Source organism: Macaca thibetana, chromosome 4 (assembly GCF_024542745.1).
Source record: "Macaca thibetana thibetana isolate TM-01 chromosome 4, ASM2454274v1, whole genome shotgun sequence".
NCBI lineage: Eukaryota > Metazoa > Chordata > Mammalia > Primates > Cercopithecidae > Macaca > Macaca thibetana.
Window position 1 is genome coordinate 29,920,403 of NC_065581.1, and position 14,949 is coordinate 29,935,351.

At 45.1% G+C, this 14,949-nt stretch overlaps 2 protein-coding genes across 2 annotated transcripts in view; one reads left to right on the plus strand and one right to left on the minus strand.

Moving 5' to 3' along the window:
• The window catches only part of LOC126953165 (profilin-2-like), a 362,177-nt gene that overhangs the window by 226,222 nt on the left and 121,006 nt on the right, over nt 1-14,949 (minus strand). The window lies entirely within an intron of this gene.
• PPP1R11 (protein phosphatase 1 regulatory inhibitor subunit 11) overlaps nt 7,970-14,949 on the plus strand; it is a 179,142-nt gene continuing 172,162 nt past the window's right edge. Inside the window, exon 1 of the mRNA XM_050788546.1 lies at nt 7,970-7,991. Coding sequence (XP_050644503.1) covers nt 7,985-7,991 — 7 coding nt within the window. The 5' untranslated portion in view covers nt 7,970-7,984. The remainder of the gene's footprint in view (nt 7,992-14,949) is intronic.

A 14,949-nucleotide genomic window follows, 5' to 3' on the forward strand; every position in this document is an offset into this window, starting at 1 on the left:
AACATTTTTAAATTAAATGTTTTACATTCAAAAAAAAAAAAAAAAAAAAAAAATAAAAGCTGCAATTATAACTCCTACTTGGCCATACCTGGAGTAATCTCATTCATTCTTTAGGCCTCATCAGGCTTCCTAAGGGACAGGTTGCTGGATTACGTAGAGATAATAGCCCCAACACCACCCTGCATCCTTCAGCTCTGTAATGTTGGTGCCACCCCCCACAGTACTTTCAGTGTCTTCCTCAAGACCCACCCCGGGACACACTATGATTTCTGATTTGGCCAGGATGGAGCCAGTGTCAGAGGTTTCCCTTTGTCTTACAACACAATGAGAGCCCTTACACCACAGACTAGGGACCCATTGTGGGGGTGGCTCCACTTAGCAGTGCAGCAGTGTCAATTATGCACTCAGGGAATTGGAAGATAACCAGGACTTGGTCTATGGATCCAATGGTCCCATTGTGGGCCATAATGTGTCCAGGTTTACTCCCTGACTTCTGCAAGCCCCACTCTGATGGGAGACATGATAGTGCTGTGGGCATCTGGGCATCAGTGTCCCCTCACACTCAGTGTCAATAATCCCCCCAGTTCTGCCTGTTTCCTTTCCCCAGTGTACAGTCTCCTGAGTAAATGGCTATAGGTTCCTTTGCCGAAGGACTGAGGGAATTGTCCCAGCATATACTTCCACGGGATTGCAGGGTCTTCCTCTGTCACTTCCTCTGTCACTGAGATCTGAATCTGAATCTTGGCTGAGGTCTAGGCATTGAGGATGGGATCATGACTTTATATTGGGTCAAAAACTTTTACCCTCCTGTTCCTCAATTCTTGCTTTGTTATCATAAATATCAGCAAGTGCCCTTGTTGACTGCCTGTCCTAACCCTGTGACACCACCCCCTATTAAGCTTCCCCACATTCCCTGCAGCTTGAGTGCTCTTGGCTGCTACTCTGAGGCTGCCATAGTAATGGTGCTCTATGGCTTTTTCAGGTCACTGTCACCACTTAGTCTTTGTCTCTTCAGGGCCACACCCTCCCCAGGGATATTAATAAATGCAACTCTGGGACTATCTTTACTACCATCACATCCAGCTTGCAGAGGACAACACCCCGACACTTCTTAGTGATGCAGCTCCCTCTCGCCATCACGTTCCTGAGGCTCCGTTAGAAGGTGTGCATTCTGGATCCTCTTGTGGAGCATGGTCTTGGTGGGGCTTCACCATGCCCAATTCACTCAGCCTCGTTATTCCATCCTCTACATGTTCTAGGGCAACTAAGATATGTCTACCTTGTTGAGATTTGGGAATCATTTTATCTAAATTCACCCCAGCAGTGGGTTTACCCCCACTTATCAAAGTTCTGGGGTGTCTGATAAACTCATGCCCTGAGATAGTGCCTCCAAGCCAAAGGATTTTCATTCATCCAGCCTGACATTCTGACCCCTTGATCCAACACCCTCAAATTTCAATCCCAGAAGTGCTCCCCGTGCTCCTATTGGGACACGCCGGCTGGTTCCTGCAAAGCTCCTGAGTGGGATTCCTGCTGCATCACAGGGATGAGGCTTCTGCAGCATCTTCCAGCATAGGAAGCGGGAACCATTGCTAGAGAAGGGTGAGCCTCCTCTATATGCCCAGAGGATCCGGGCAGCACCCATCAGATGATCTTGTTCCAGTTTGCAGAATCTCAGGTTTCCCTACCGTGGCCCTGACTTTCTTATAACGGGCCTGCATTGGCTGAGTGTCAAAGATCTCTGGAGCACTGTGGTCCTCATAATGATGTCTTCAGCTACTATTCCATGGTATCTATCCTTTCACTACAGGAGATAAAGGCTTCTCCATGAGACACTGCAGAGGCTCTCACACGTAGCCAGTGACAGCTGTGAACAATCTGCAGATTCTCATTATCCTTTTATAGGGCATGAACACAGTTGGGAAGTAACCAGTCAACTCCACTGTCTTTGTAGGTTTTCCCCCAGTTCCGTCACTATTGTGCAGGGCATTCAATCACCACACCTTCCATAGCTTCTTTTAACCAAGGCATTGTCTCAGGTTAGCACTGGTGACACCCACAGCAGCTCAACTGCACCTTGTGCCACGGACTGTCTGTGTCCCCCACTAACCCAGATGGCATCCTCTTGGCCTGCCAGGCAGTGGGAAAGCTTATTTCAAATTCTCATTTTTGCCCATTTTCACCCTTGATACCTCTTTGTGGTATCACCCTTGATACCACTTGTGTTAGCTATAGTCTCCTGAGGAGCAGACACCAATACAGTATTAAACGTACAAGGACTTATTAAGGGAAATGCTTGTGAGAGAAATTCAGGATAGAGACAGAAAACACTGGGGAGGCTATCAGACCACAATGCAACTCTGGACCCTAGTGAAGGAGAGAGCGCAGGAAGGTTGGCTGGAAGCACCCTAGACCCTGTGCTGCCTAAGGAAAATTCGGTAAGTGTGGCAGGGAGCCCTGGAGCCTCAGTCAGCCTTCAGAGTAGAAATATTCCTGCCTTCCTCAATCAGGAAAAAGCCAAGGCAGGTGTGGTCTCAGAGTAAATGTGACAATAGATTTCAGTCTGTGACAGCTGGAGCATCATCAATTATTCTTCCTCTACCTGAGGGCCTGGGATGTGCATCCTCATGACTGCCACAATGAAACACTGAAGTAAGAGGAAAAGGGATGATGATAGATGGAATAAAAGGTATTACTTGATGAACTAACACCTTTAAGTAGATGAGAAGAATTGATGTTCAGGGCACCCACAGAGGTACTGGCTGTGTCTGGGAGCAGGATGGTTAACACACAGCAATCCCCCATGTGGAAAAATGCCTGCCATGCGGTGCAGCTGCAAATGCATGAGCGGACAGTGGTGGAATCTGTGAAATTGTCTTCTAATGTGTTCAGTTTTCTCAGTGAAGTAGGAAGCAAGGTCATCAGCTGAAGAAAGAATGGAAAAGGAGGTTTGGATATGTGAGCACAGGGAGGTGTGTAAGAGTCACCCAGGCAGAGAGGAGGCTGAGGGTGAGCCATGCAGGGAGAGGGTGATTGCTGGCCATGGTGGGGGTTCCCCATGGCCAGGTTTGGGTCGTGAAGGTACAGAGAACAGTCAGTGTGCTGCGTGCTGCTCTCCTGCAGCTCAGGGAGCAGGTGCAGTGTAGGCAGAGGTGGAATCCACCAGCTGTGTAGTTTTGCCAAGCAAGTGTGACAACGCAAGGGAGAGGCAAGGGAGGGATGGAAATTATTTACCACAGAATCCAAAATGGGTGAGGAGGTGAATCCAAGCACTGAGGGAGAGGGAGGATATGGCAGGATCACTGGACTAGGAATCCCAAGGGGGTGGAAGGATTGTTGGAATTGATGTACTACAGAATGGACTCCACGCCTGGAAAGCAGGCACATAGGCAATGAGTGTTTCACTGATATTACATCACAGCATATAATAAAATAATAGTATCAGTGTCCTCAGAGCCTGTGGCTACCCTGCAAAGGATGAGTGGAAAGATAGAGAGTGGAAAGTGTGAAATTGAGAGTGTGGAAGGGCTGGGCTTCTTTGCCATGAGGAAGCCTAGGGGATAAGAAGGGCATGAGATTCAGGCAGAGAGAGGACATGGTTATGAAGGAAAGGAGTTCCAGGACCTGAGAGGCCGTGGAGCATGGACATCTTCTCTGCTGTATAGGTGTCTATTGCTGCCATAAAAATTACCACAAACCAAGCGGCTTTAAACAGCACCTAATTATCATGTCCACAGTCCTGTGGGCTGCAAGTCCACACAGTCTCATGGGGCTAAGATCAAGGTATGGACAGGTCTGTGTTCCTTCCTGGAGATTCTGGGGAAGAATCCACATCCAAGCTCATTCAGTTCTTGTCTGCATTCACCTCCTTGCAGATTGAACAGAGCTTCCCACTTTCTTGTTGGGAGCCACCCTTAGCTCCTAGAGACTTCTCTCTGCCACTCACGTATGGTGCCTAAAGCACATCCAGTCCTCCTGCTTGGAACCTCTGATCTCCCCTTTGCTGTGTCTCCTCTGCCTTCCTCCTCTGCAGCATCTGACTCCATCCAGAGCAGATTCTCTACTTTTAATGGCTCATGTGATTTGATGGGCCCACACAGAGAGTCCAGGATAATCTCCCTATTTTAAAGTCCTTTATCTTCATTACATGAGTAATGTCCCTTTTGCCATGTAATGCAAGTTGTTCACAGGTTCCAAGGACTAAGACTGGACCTCTTTGGGGACTATTACTCAGCCTGCCACATCTGCATATGTCAAAGTCACAAAGAATCAAGGAGACAGCCCTGCTGAAGATGGTGATGGTGATCCAGGAGCTACAAGAGTCAGGATTGACAGGAACGGCCTGGGGCCCACAGGGAATGGCTACAAGAATGGAATGGGGCCCTAGTCTGATGACAGCTTAGGGGGTTTAGGGAGGAGGGAGGCAGAAAGGTCTGAGAACCACAGTGAGGAGCAAGGACCCCACCTCACCTCTGAACCCGGGAGTACAAGTTCCTGGGAAACTCCCCCATGTGAGGGAACTTCAAAGGGGGTCACATCTCAGGAAGACCCGCTTCCTGTTAGAGCTTCAAGGTGAGGGAATATCCTGAGAGAAGATGAGAAGGTTTTGCTGATCGTGGACTGTGGATTCCAAGTGGTGCAGTGGGAATATTTCTGGAGTTACGTAGGGGGCATGGTGTGGGGACAGAATAGGAGTGTGTGGAGCCTTGTGGGGATGCAAGTGCAGGGAATGTAGGAGACCCAGTGTGACTGACACAAACAGGGAAAGGGCATGAGGTGCTCAGTCCTGGTGGACTCGAGGCAGACGATGGTGCTGAGGCTGTGGGAGACGAGGGAGGAGGAGCAGGGGTGGCTCTCACCTGGGCTCTGTCCATGGAGGTGAGGACAGTGAGGTGGTTGGGTCTTAGTGCTGTGTGGACCTTCTGGTGATGGATGGAGTGTCTGAGGGAGGAGGGGTCTTAGAGGATTCATTCGTGACCCTGAGGGAGGGTGTGCGTTCATTCCAGGTCCCAGGTCTGCCCTGACACCTTTCTTTCTGGCTTAGGGCTCCCTACTGTGAATTATTGGGGGTTTGTTTGTCCATTTTGGAGTTTATAACCTAAAGCCAAAACTAAGATGGTTGAAATGTCATTTTCATGAAGCTTTGTTATTAGCCTATCATATAGGCTGTCTTGCGAAAGTCTCATTTGTATTTTTTTTTTTTTCTAAATGGCTGTCGATCTTGTTTTAAATTTACAAATGGAGTTAATTTATCTCTACTGTTAATTGGTTGTGGGTTGTTTAATTTTGTACTGTGCAGTTTTACATATCTATAACAACAGTAGTTTGGGCCTCTTATATTCTAATAATTAAGACTGGAAGCTGTGTCCACATTGCAGTTCACGCATGAGTCATGCATAACCCTAGCACTACGAGACAAGAGGGAAAGTTTCTCTCTCCTAAAATTTTGCAAAGGTTCTGGGTTCTTTTTCCACTGAGTGGGAATAAGTCAGCTAGTGAGGAACATGAGGTCTTAGGCCTCATCTAAAGGTGATTCAGCTCCCAACTGTGAGAAGCACTGACCCATAGGAAGGGCTCCCCGCCTGGTTCCTGGACCCCTACACCATGGCAGCGGCCATCTTCCCCCCCAGTGCAGAGTGATGTCCCAGATAACAAGCTGTTTAGCCGCTGCCAGCTTTGGGGCAGTGTTGTTTTCTAAGGCATGGGTTTTTGTCTCAGGATCTTCCTGTTCCCAGATGACCAAAACTGGGGTCATCTACTCTTTTCTGAGCCACCTCTGCCCAGAGACCTGTGGCTATGGCCTCCAGTCACAACAGAACACCCTTTCAGAACACCCTGCAGGAAGCCTATACAGACCCACGTGAATGGTGTGTGCACAGAGCTTCGGTTCTAATTCAGGAGGTGTGGAGGGAGGCTCACTAGTCCAACAGAGGTTGAGGCTAGTACCAGTGTCATAAGCCAAGAGCCTAGATTGCAAGGGATACAAAATGTCCAGACCTACCAGAGAAAGCAAACCCCTGCAGCATGCAGGGCTAGACAGGGACAAGAAACAAGGTCATTCTGGGCCAGCAAGAAGAGGGAAAGGGAAATTACAGACACACCTCAGAGTTATTGCAGATTTGGTTTCAGACCATGCCAACAAAACAAGTCACAATTGTTTTGGTTTTGCAGTGCATATAAAAATTATATTTATATTCTATTGTAGACTATTAAGTGTACAATAACATTATGTATAAAATAGATATATACATACCTTAATTTATCATTATACTACTGCTAAAAAATGCAAACAGTCATCAGAGCCTTCAGCTAATATTAATATTTTTGCTGGAGGAGGGTCTTGCCTCAATGTTGATGACTGCTGACTGACCACAACGGGGGCTGCTGTGGCAACTTCTTAAGACAATAAAGTTTGTGGCATGGATTGTAAAGCAGGAATCAGTGCTTAAGTAAGGTCAATATGAGTTTTCAATCTGTGAACCTGAACATGAACCCTCCAGGTCCTTCCACCAGCTAGCTATAGAGCCCTGGCACATCTGGCCCACAGTTGGCCCTTACAGACACTTGCCCAGTGAGTGAGTGCTCAATGAACCCATCTGAGTCCGTTTCCTCATCTGCAAACCAGTGATGTAATTCTTGCCTTGCCAATTCAGAAGAATACATGAGAAGAAACACAGTGCCGAGAAAAACAGACACAAGACCTGTGGAAGGCTGGGCACCAGTGCTCTGAAGCAAGTTCTGCCTAAACTGACAGGAACATTTTTCACACCAGAAACAGGAGTTGGTCTGGATTGTGTCTGAGACCAGGCTGAGAGGGAGGTGGAGGCAGCAGAGCAGGGCAGGCGTGGGGCCGATGCAGGGCCAGGCACTGAAGTAAAGCCAAGGCCTGGAGAGAGCGGTCTCCGACTGTCTTCTGGGCAACTCAGACTGCTCCCTGCCTCACACACCATGGTTTTCCCTCTTCAAGGCTCTCTTAGTGCTGTTGTCTTCACCTCCTCCTGCCCTCCTGGTCCCTAGCACTCCAGGACTCACAAAGTTGCTGCTCTGGAAACCCCAAGGCAAGCATGGAAGAGCAGAACAGCTCCAGGGGCAGTGGGAAGATGAGGTCACCCCCACATGTTGACGGACACCAAGGGTGGGGGTGGAGGATTTGAAGGGGATCCGCACAAGAGTCGGGGGAGTATCCTCTAAATCCCACCCTGCACCAACCTCACCCCTGCAGCTCCTTGCCTAGTTACAGCTCTCAGCATCTTCCCACCCCCACCTCAGCCCAGACCTCAAGGCTCCCTCCCCCCACCCCCTCCAGAGCAGCACAGATCACAGAGTCACTGAACAGGAATTCCCCCTCATCTAACAGTTATTTATTTCTTAGCAGGGAGGTACAGCCGGTCCTCTCTTCCCAGTGTCCCCATATCCTTGTTCAAGGAATCCAGTTGCACTCCCTGAGCCAGGAAATTCTATTTGCCCCCCAGAGGCATATGCCCAAAGCAAGGAGCTCGCTGGGCTTCTCAGTACAGGGGCCTTAAGCTAATGGGCTAGAAAAAGGAAAAGGGAGGTAGAATTCCTCCCTTAGAGCCGACCCTGCAACACAGGTTTTGAGGGCCTCAGCCCCCTGCCCTGGCTGATGCTCCTTTCACCACTCCCTCTCACCAGGGCCTTGAACCCCCCACACAGCTGATCTAGACCAAGCTGTGGAGTTGCTGGAGCAGCAGGTGGAGCTGGACCAGGGCCTGCTGGAAGGGCAGAAGGGGGTCAGGGGCCCAGGCTCTGGTGCTCAAGGTCCAGAAGCTGAAGGAACAGATGAGGAGGTACCGATGGAGTCTGGGAGGAGACACTCAAGCTTCCCACCAGTGCCTATGGCACCCTCCATCCCTGGAAATACTGTGCGCCACCCCCTGGAACCCTGGGATCAGAAAGATCCCAGTCTCTTTCAGGCCAGATAAAGCAGAAGAGACCCCAACAAAGGGCCGACAATTGGCAGGTAATGGGGGAGCCAGGGCTCTGCAGTCTTAGTCCCAACCTCCTTTGACCTCACAGCAGGGCACCCAGGCCTTAAAAGAATTTACCCTGGACCATGCCCTAAAATAACCTCACCCCAAATACAATAAAACGAAAGAGCACCGACACATAATGCAGATGCACTTGTGTTTCATGTTTAGTCGTGTTAAAAATTCTGACAATCAGTAATGAGGGTTCAGAAGTGGTGCTGATGCAGAAGAGTGAAGCCGTGGGGTGTTGCGGGAAGTTAGGGACCCCGAACGGAGGGACCGGCTGAAGCCGTGGCAGAAGAAAATAAATTGTGAAGATTTCATGGACATTAGTTCCCCAAATTAATACTTTTATAATTTCTTATACCTGTCTTTACTGTAATTTCTGAACATAAATTGTGAAGATTTCATGGACACTTGTCACTTCCCCAGTCAATACCCCTGTGTTTTCCTATGCCTGTCTTTACTTTAATCTCTTAATCCCGTCACCTTCTTCGGAAACTGAGGAGGATGAATGTCGCCTCAGGACCCTGTGATTGTGTCAACTGCACAAATTGTTTGTAGAGCATGTGTGTTTGAACAATATGAAATCTGGGCATCTTAAAAAAAGAACAAGTTAACAGAGATGTTCAGGGAACAAGAGAGGTAACTTTGAACTGGCTGCCAGTGAGCCGGAGGGAACAGAGCTATATTTTTCCTCTTTCATAAGCAAATAGGAGAAATATCGCTGAATTCTTTTTCTCAGTGAGGAGCATCCCTGAGAAAGAGAATGTGCCCTGAGGGTAGGCCTATGAAGGGCCCTCTCAAAGCGTGCTGTCTTTTGTGGTCGAAGCTGAAGGGATGAAATAAGCCCTGGTCTCCTATAGTGCTCCCAGGCTTATCAGGTGGAGGAAAATTCCCACCTAATAATTGTGGTCAGACAGGTTATCTGCTCTCAAACCCTGTTTCCTGATAAGATGTTATCAATGACAATGCATGCGGAAACTTCTTTAGCAATTTTAATTTCACCTCCTCCGGTGGTTCTGTGATCTCCCCCGCCTTCATTTGCTTTGTGATATTTTATTACCTTGTGAAGTATGTGATCTCTGTGACCCACACCCTATTCGTGCACTCCCTCCCCTTTTGAAAATCGCTAATAAAAACTTGCTGGTTTTACGGCTCAGGGAACATCAGGGATCCTGCTCGTGATGTCTCCCCGGACTCCCAGCTTTAAATTTCTCTCTCTTGTGCTCTTTCCCTTCATTTCTCAACCCAGCCGAGACACTTAGGAAATAGAAAAGAACCCACGTTAAACATCAGGAGCGGGTTCTCCCGATAGTGGGGTAGGAGTGGAGGCTGTCGGGGGTGGGGGGGGCTGCAGGGTCTCTTTCACCCCTACCCTGCTGTCCTCTCCTGAAGGGCAGATGGTCACATTCCAGAATGAGCGAGTATCCTACCGCATCTGTTCAACTGAGTAGGAAACATGGCACAGTGAGAATAAGGCATGAAAAGGGCAAAGCCGGGCAGGAACACACAGCACACATGCGGATGCTGGTGTACTGCGTGGGTTCAGAGGATGGACTTAGGGATGGGGCATGAGATGTAATATGATGAGGGAAGACAGAGACCCCACACAAAGGCCAGGAAAACATCCCAACACAGCATCAAAGGCCAGGGGGCATGAACCAGTCAAGTGTCCATTATGCAACAGATGCCCATGACCGACATGATGGGATTGAAGACAAACACACTAAGGAACAGGGAGGACCTAAGGGTTTCATGAGATCAGCACTCACTGTGGAGGAGACGTCTGTCTCATCAGTCATCTCACTATCACTGACCTCAAAGCAATGCTGCCCATCACTGAGGATCCAGGCATCATTCTCATTTGACACAAGCATGATGGCCAAGCCCTATTCCAAACGAGTCTACTCTAGTCACCTGGAAGGAGACAGGGGGTAGAAACAGAAGACCCCAAAGTAGGAAAACACCCAGAGGGAGGGATGAGGATGTGAAATGTGAAAAGGTACAGAAAATAAGCAGGTAAGAGAGTGAGTGTCCCTGTGTGTGGAGCTTACCTGATTCACGTGGGTCTCAGAATCTTCAGGCAAGTCATAGGTAAAGGCAGTTTTCACCTGCTCCATGTCCATGACTTGGCCAAATAGGTTGGTAGCCAAAGAATTAATCTTTAAACATCTTTTGGGGTCATTCTCAGACTAAGTGCAGAACAACAGAAAATGTTAGTCACCTGAGGTGCGTTCTCCTTCTCAGGTTTAGAAATGAACTACATGTAAGAGAAACCAAAGGCTGGAATTCTCATGGCACCCAGAAAACTGGACTAGGGACCTGGAGAGCCGTGTGCCTGTCATTCCTCCACCAGTCACGTGCTGTGTGACCTCAGGAGAAGCTCTCTACTCCTAGGGCCTCTTCGATTCTTCTGGGAATCATGGACAAACACCTCCTTTCTAGCAACCTTACTGAAATGCAGGGAGGACCAAGTGATCAATGCAGAGGAAAAAATCAGTGATGACATTTACTCCTAGACAAGACTCTTTAGGAAAATGTACCTTAAAAGTAGGATAAAACATAGTATACTTGCAATCCCCTGCCAGAAAGTCTCTTTAGTTTATTAATTATGATTGTTCATCATCTTTCTATAAAATAAAGGCAAACTATTTCACTCAATATCTCAAATAAATTAAATACAGTTTGTGATTCTGTGTCAGCTTATGTCCACAACTTTTCCTCTGTGTGAAACTGAAAAGAATTGGGGACACATCCATGTTTGCGTGGTGGCCAGGAAACTCACAAAGGCTTGGAAGTGACCCTATATCATCCATTTTCCATTGACTCACTCTATGTTTTGGAATCCCAGGCAATTCATACTCTTAAAAAAATCACATGTTGATACATAGGACAGGGTAGAAAAGGTAATACTTCTGTTTTAATTTGCTAGGGCTGCCATAACAAAGTACCACAGGCTGGGTGAGTAAAATAATAAATATTTGTTGTCTCACAGTTCTGGAGGCTACAGGTACAAGGTCAAGGTGCTGCAGAGTTGCTTTTTTCTGAGGCCTCTCTCCTTGGCTTGTAGACAGCCACTTCTGTCTTCTCAACACAGGACTTCAACATATGAATTTTGGTTGGGGAGGGACACAATTCATCTCATAACAGCGTGGATCATCCTTGGTAGTGGATATTCTAAAAAAAAAAAAGAGAGAGAGAGAGAGTACATCCCTTTAGCTTGGTGCTTCATCTTGGTTTTCTGAAATTTTGGTCTTGCCATAAGAACAAAAAAGGACAAGAAGCAAAGTTTTGTTTTTCCCAGAAGTGAACCCTCCCTAAATCTGGGTAATCCCAGACACCAAGAAGAGGTGCTGTGCAGTTCTCCAAAGTCTTACTTTCTCCAGGAATTCTGTTTCTGCCTTTTTAACTGGGAAGAAGATTCTCTCAGGAGAGCCACCTCTTCTGATGCTGTATGGGCTTCATTCTGCTGGGACTTACAAAAGATAAAAGTTGATATTAATAAAAAGAAAATATTTGCCAAATTTTTAATATGCTCATTATTTTTGTACCGTTTAAAATGTCCCATATTGTGTTGAGTTTGTTTTTAAGTAATACATAACATTTGCACATGTTTATGGGGCACATGTGATCTTTGATGCATGCTCAGAATGTGAAATAATCAACTCAGGGTGTTTCAGGAATCCATCGCCTCAAACATTTATCTTTTCTTTGTGTTGGGAACATTTAAAATCCACTCTTCTAGCTATTTTGAAATATACATTTTTGTTAGCTTTAGTTGGCCTGCTGTGCTTTAGAACATTAGAACTTATTTTTTCTATATAACTGAATGTTTGTACCCATTAATCTACCTTTCTACATCTTCCCACCCCTACGTTCTTCCCAACCTCTGGTAACTGTCATTCTACTCTCTACCTCCAGGAGATTAACATTTTTAGCTCACATATATGAGTGACAATGTGTGATATTTGTCTTTCCTTGCCTGGCTTATTTCACCTAACATGACTTCTGGTTCCATCCTGGAGCAACTGACAGATTTCATTCTTTTTTAAATGGCTGAATTGCATTCCATTGTGTATATACTATAGTTACTTTATTCATTCACCCATTGATAAATTCACCCATTGATTTCACATCTTTGCTTTTGTGAATAGTGCTTCAATAAACATGGGCGTGCACGTACTCTTTTCATATATTGATTTCATTTCCCTTGGATAAATACCCAGAATTAGAATTGTTGCATGGGATAGTAGTTCCATTAATAGTTTCAGTTTTTTGAGAAATCACTCTACTGTTTCCCATAATGGCTGCACTAATTTACATTACCACCAACAGTGAATAACAGTTCCCCTTTCTCCACATGCTCACCAGCATCTATTATTTTTTATTTTTTAATAATAGCCATTCTAACTAGGGTGAGATATATCTCATTGTAGTTTGATTTACATTTTCCTGGTATTTAGTGATGTTGGGTGTTTTTCATACACCTGTTGGCCACTTGTATGCCTCCTCTTAGGAAATGTCTATTCAGATCCTTTGTCCACTTTTTAATTGGATTATTTGTATTTTTTACTGCTAAGTTTTGAGTTCCTTGTATATTCTAGATATTAGTCTAGAATATACTAATTGGATGAATATACTAGTTGGGTGAATACTTAGCAAATATTTTCACTATTCTACAGGTTATCTCTTCATTCTGTTGGATGTTTTCTTTGCTGTGTAGAAGCTTTTTAGCTTAGTATAGTCCCATTTGTCTATTTTTACTTTTTCTGCCTGTGTTTTTGAGGTCTTAGCCATAAAGTCTTTGCCTAGTCTCATGTCCTTTAGTGTTTCCCATATGTTTTCTTCTAGTAGTTTTATAGTATTGGGTCTTACGTTTAAGTCTATAATCCCTTTTGAGTTGATTTTTGTATATGGTGAGGGACAGGGGTCTAGTGACATTCTTCCGCATCTCGTAGCATTTTCCCAGCATCATTTATTTAAGAGACTGTTCTTTCCCCAGTGGTGTATATTCTTGGTTCCTTTGTCAAAGGAACTCCTTTGAGAGTTCTTATTAAGAAGCAATGTTTAGTTTCACCAAATGCTTTTTCTGCATCTATTTAGATGATAATACGGTTTATGTCCGTCATTCTGTTGATGTGGTATATCACATTTTTTTATTCATGTATGTCAAACAATCCTTGCATCCCTGATATAAAACTCACTTGATCATGGTATATTGTTTGGATCTGTTATTGGATTTGTTTGCTAATATTTTCAATTACTCTTTTTTATTACTAACATTTAAATTTTTATTGTAAGCATTTTAAACTTGTAAAATTTACATATATACTGAAATGATCAGATCTGTATCAAATTCATCAATGAATTTTGACAAATACAGCCATATCACCCATGCCACTATCCAGATACACAGAGTTCTCTTTATTCTGCATTCAACCTAGCCCCCCTTTGCCCAGCAGCCATTGATCTGATGACTATCATGACAGAGTAGTTCTTCCTGTTTTAAAACTTCATATGTATCCACTCATCCCATGTGGCCTCGCTTGTGTCTGGCTTTTGGCACTTGGTGTAATATCTATGCGGTCCACCCAGGTTGTTGCATGTATCAGTAGTTCATTCATTTTTATTGCTGGTAGTATTCCATTGTATGATTGAATCACAATTTTTTTGTACATTGTGGGGTTATTCTTGTTTTTTTATTGTTACAAATAAAGGAACTATGGAAATACTTGTACAGAAATTCTTGGACATAACTTTATTTCTCTGGAGTAAATACTTAGGAGTGGAAATGCTAGCCATAGAGTACTAGCTTGTTTAACTTTATCAGATGATACAAAACTGATTTTCAGAGTGGCTGTTTCATATTCTTATAGGCAATGGATGAGACTGTTTCACATCCTTGCCAACATTTATATTTATTAATCATTGAAATTTCAGCCATTCTAATAAGCACTAGGGGTTTCTCACCGTGGTTTTACTTTGCATTTTTCCCTGATGACTGTTGGCCGTTTGTATATCTTTTTTGTGATGTTTCAGAAGATTTCTCTAAAGATTGTGGAAGGAGCTAAATAAACGTGATTTCTCTTTCTGTAAGTGCTAGACCTAAAACGGAATGTCCAGAATCCATCCACACTTCCCAGTCTAACCCGCCCAACCCCATATTTGCTCCCTGAAGTCCCCACTCCTTCATCCCTCTTTATATTCTATCCACTTCATTCTGGCTCCAGCTCACTCTCCTCCAAAAGGTCTGTTACTGTGAAGGTCACTGACATACTCGATATTGTCATCTCTCCATCTGTCTGTACCTCTCCACAGCTTTCCTCACACTCAATAACTCTTTTCTTATTTTGCTCGGTTCCTGTGGATTCACTTCACAAATATTAATTCAAAGTAGTTGTAGCTGGAAGAAAGAATAGAGAGTTATAAAAAAATCTTTGTGAAGGCACCACCCAGGTTTGTCAATTGGTGACATTTTAATATTATTGGCTGTATGTAGTATACACAGAAGAATAATAGAAATGTATGTAGATAGCCTTGATTTTTCACAGTTCTGATATGCATGTGCTTCAGTCAATACTGTACTGAGCAAAGCAAGAACTGCAGGAGGATGTGTGCCTTGAATGTGGTGCATGCCTTTATATTTGTACTAAGTGTTAGGAAATCTCTTTGTTTGAAGTCTTTTAGAGTTGTTTTTTAGACTGAGTCTCACTCTGTCACCCACGCTTGAGTGCAGTGGCACAAAAACAGCTCACTGTACCTCAGCCTCCCAGGCTCAAGCGATCCACCCACCTCAGCCACCCAAGTAGCTGGGAGTATAGCTGTGCTCAACCATGCAGGGCTAATTTTTGTATTTTTTGGAGAGAAGGGTTTTTGCCATGTTTCCCAGGCTGGTCTGGAACTCCTGAACTCAAGCAATCCACCCACCATGGCCTCCCAAAGTGCTAGGATTACAAGT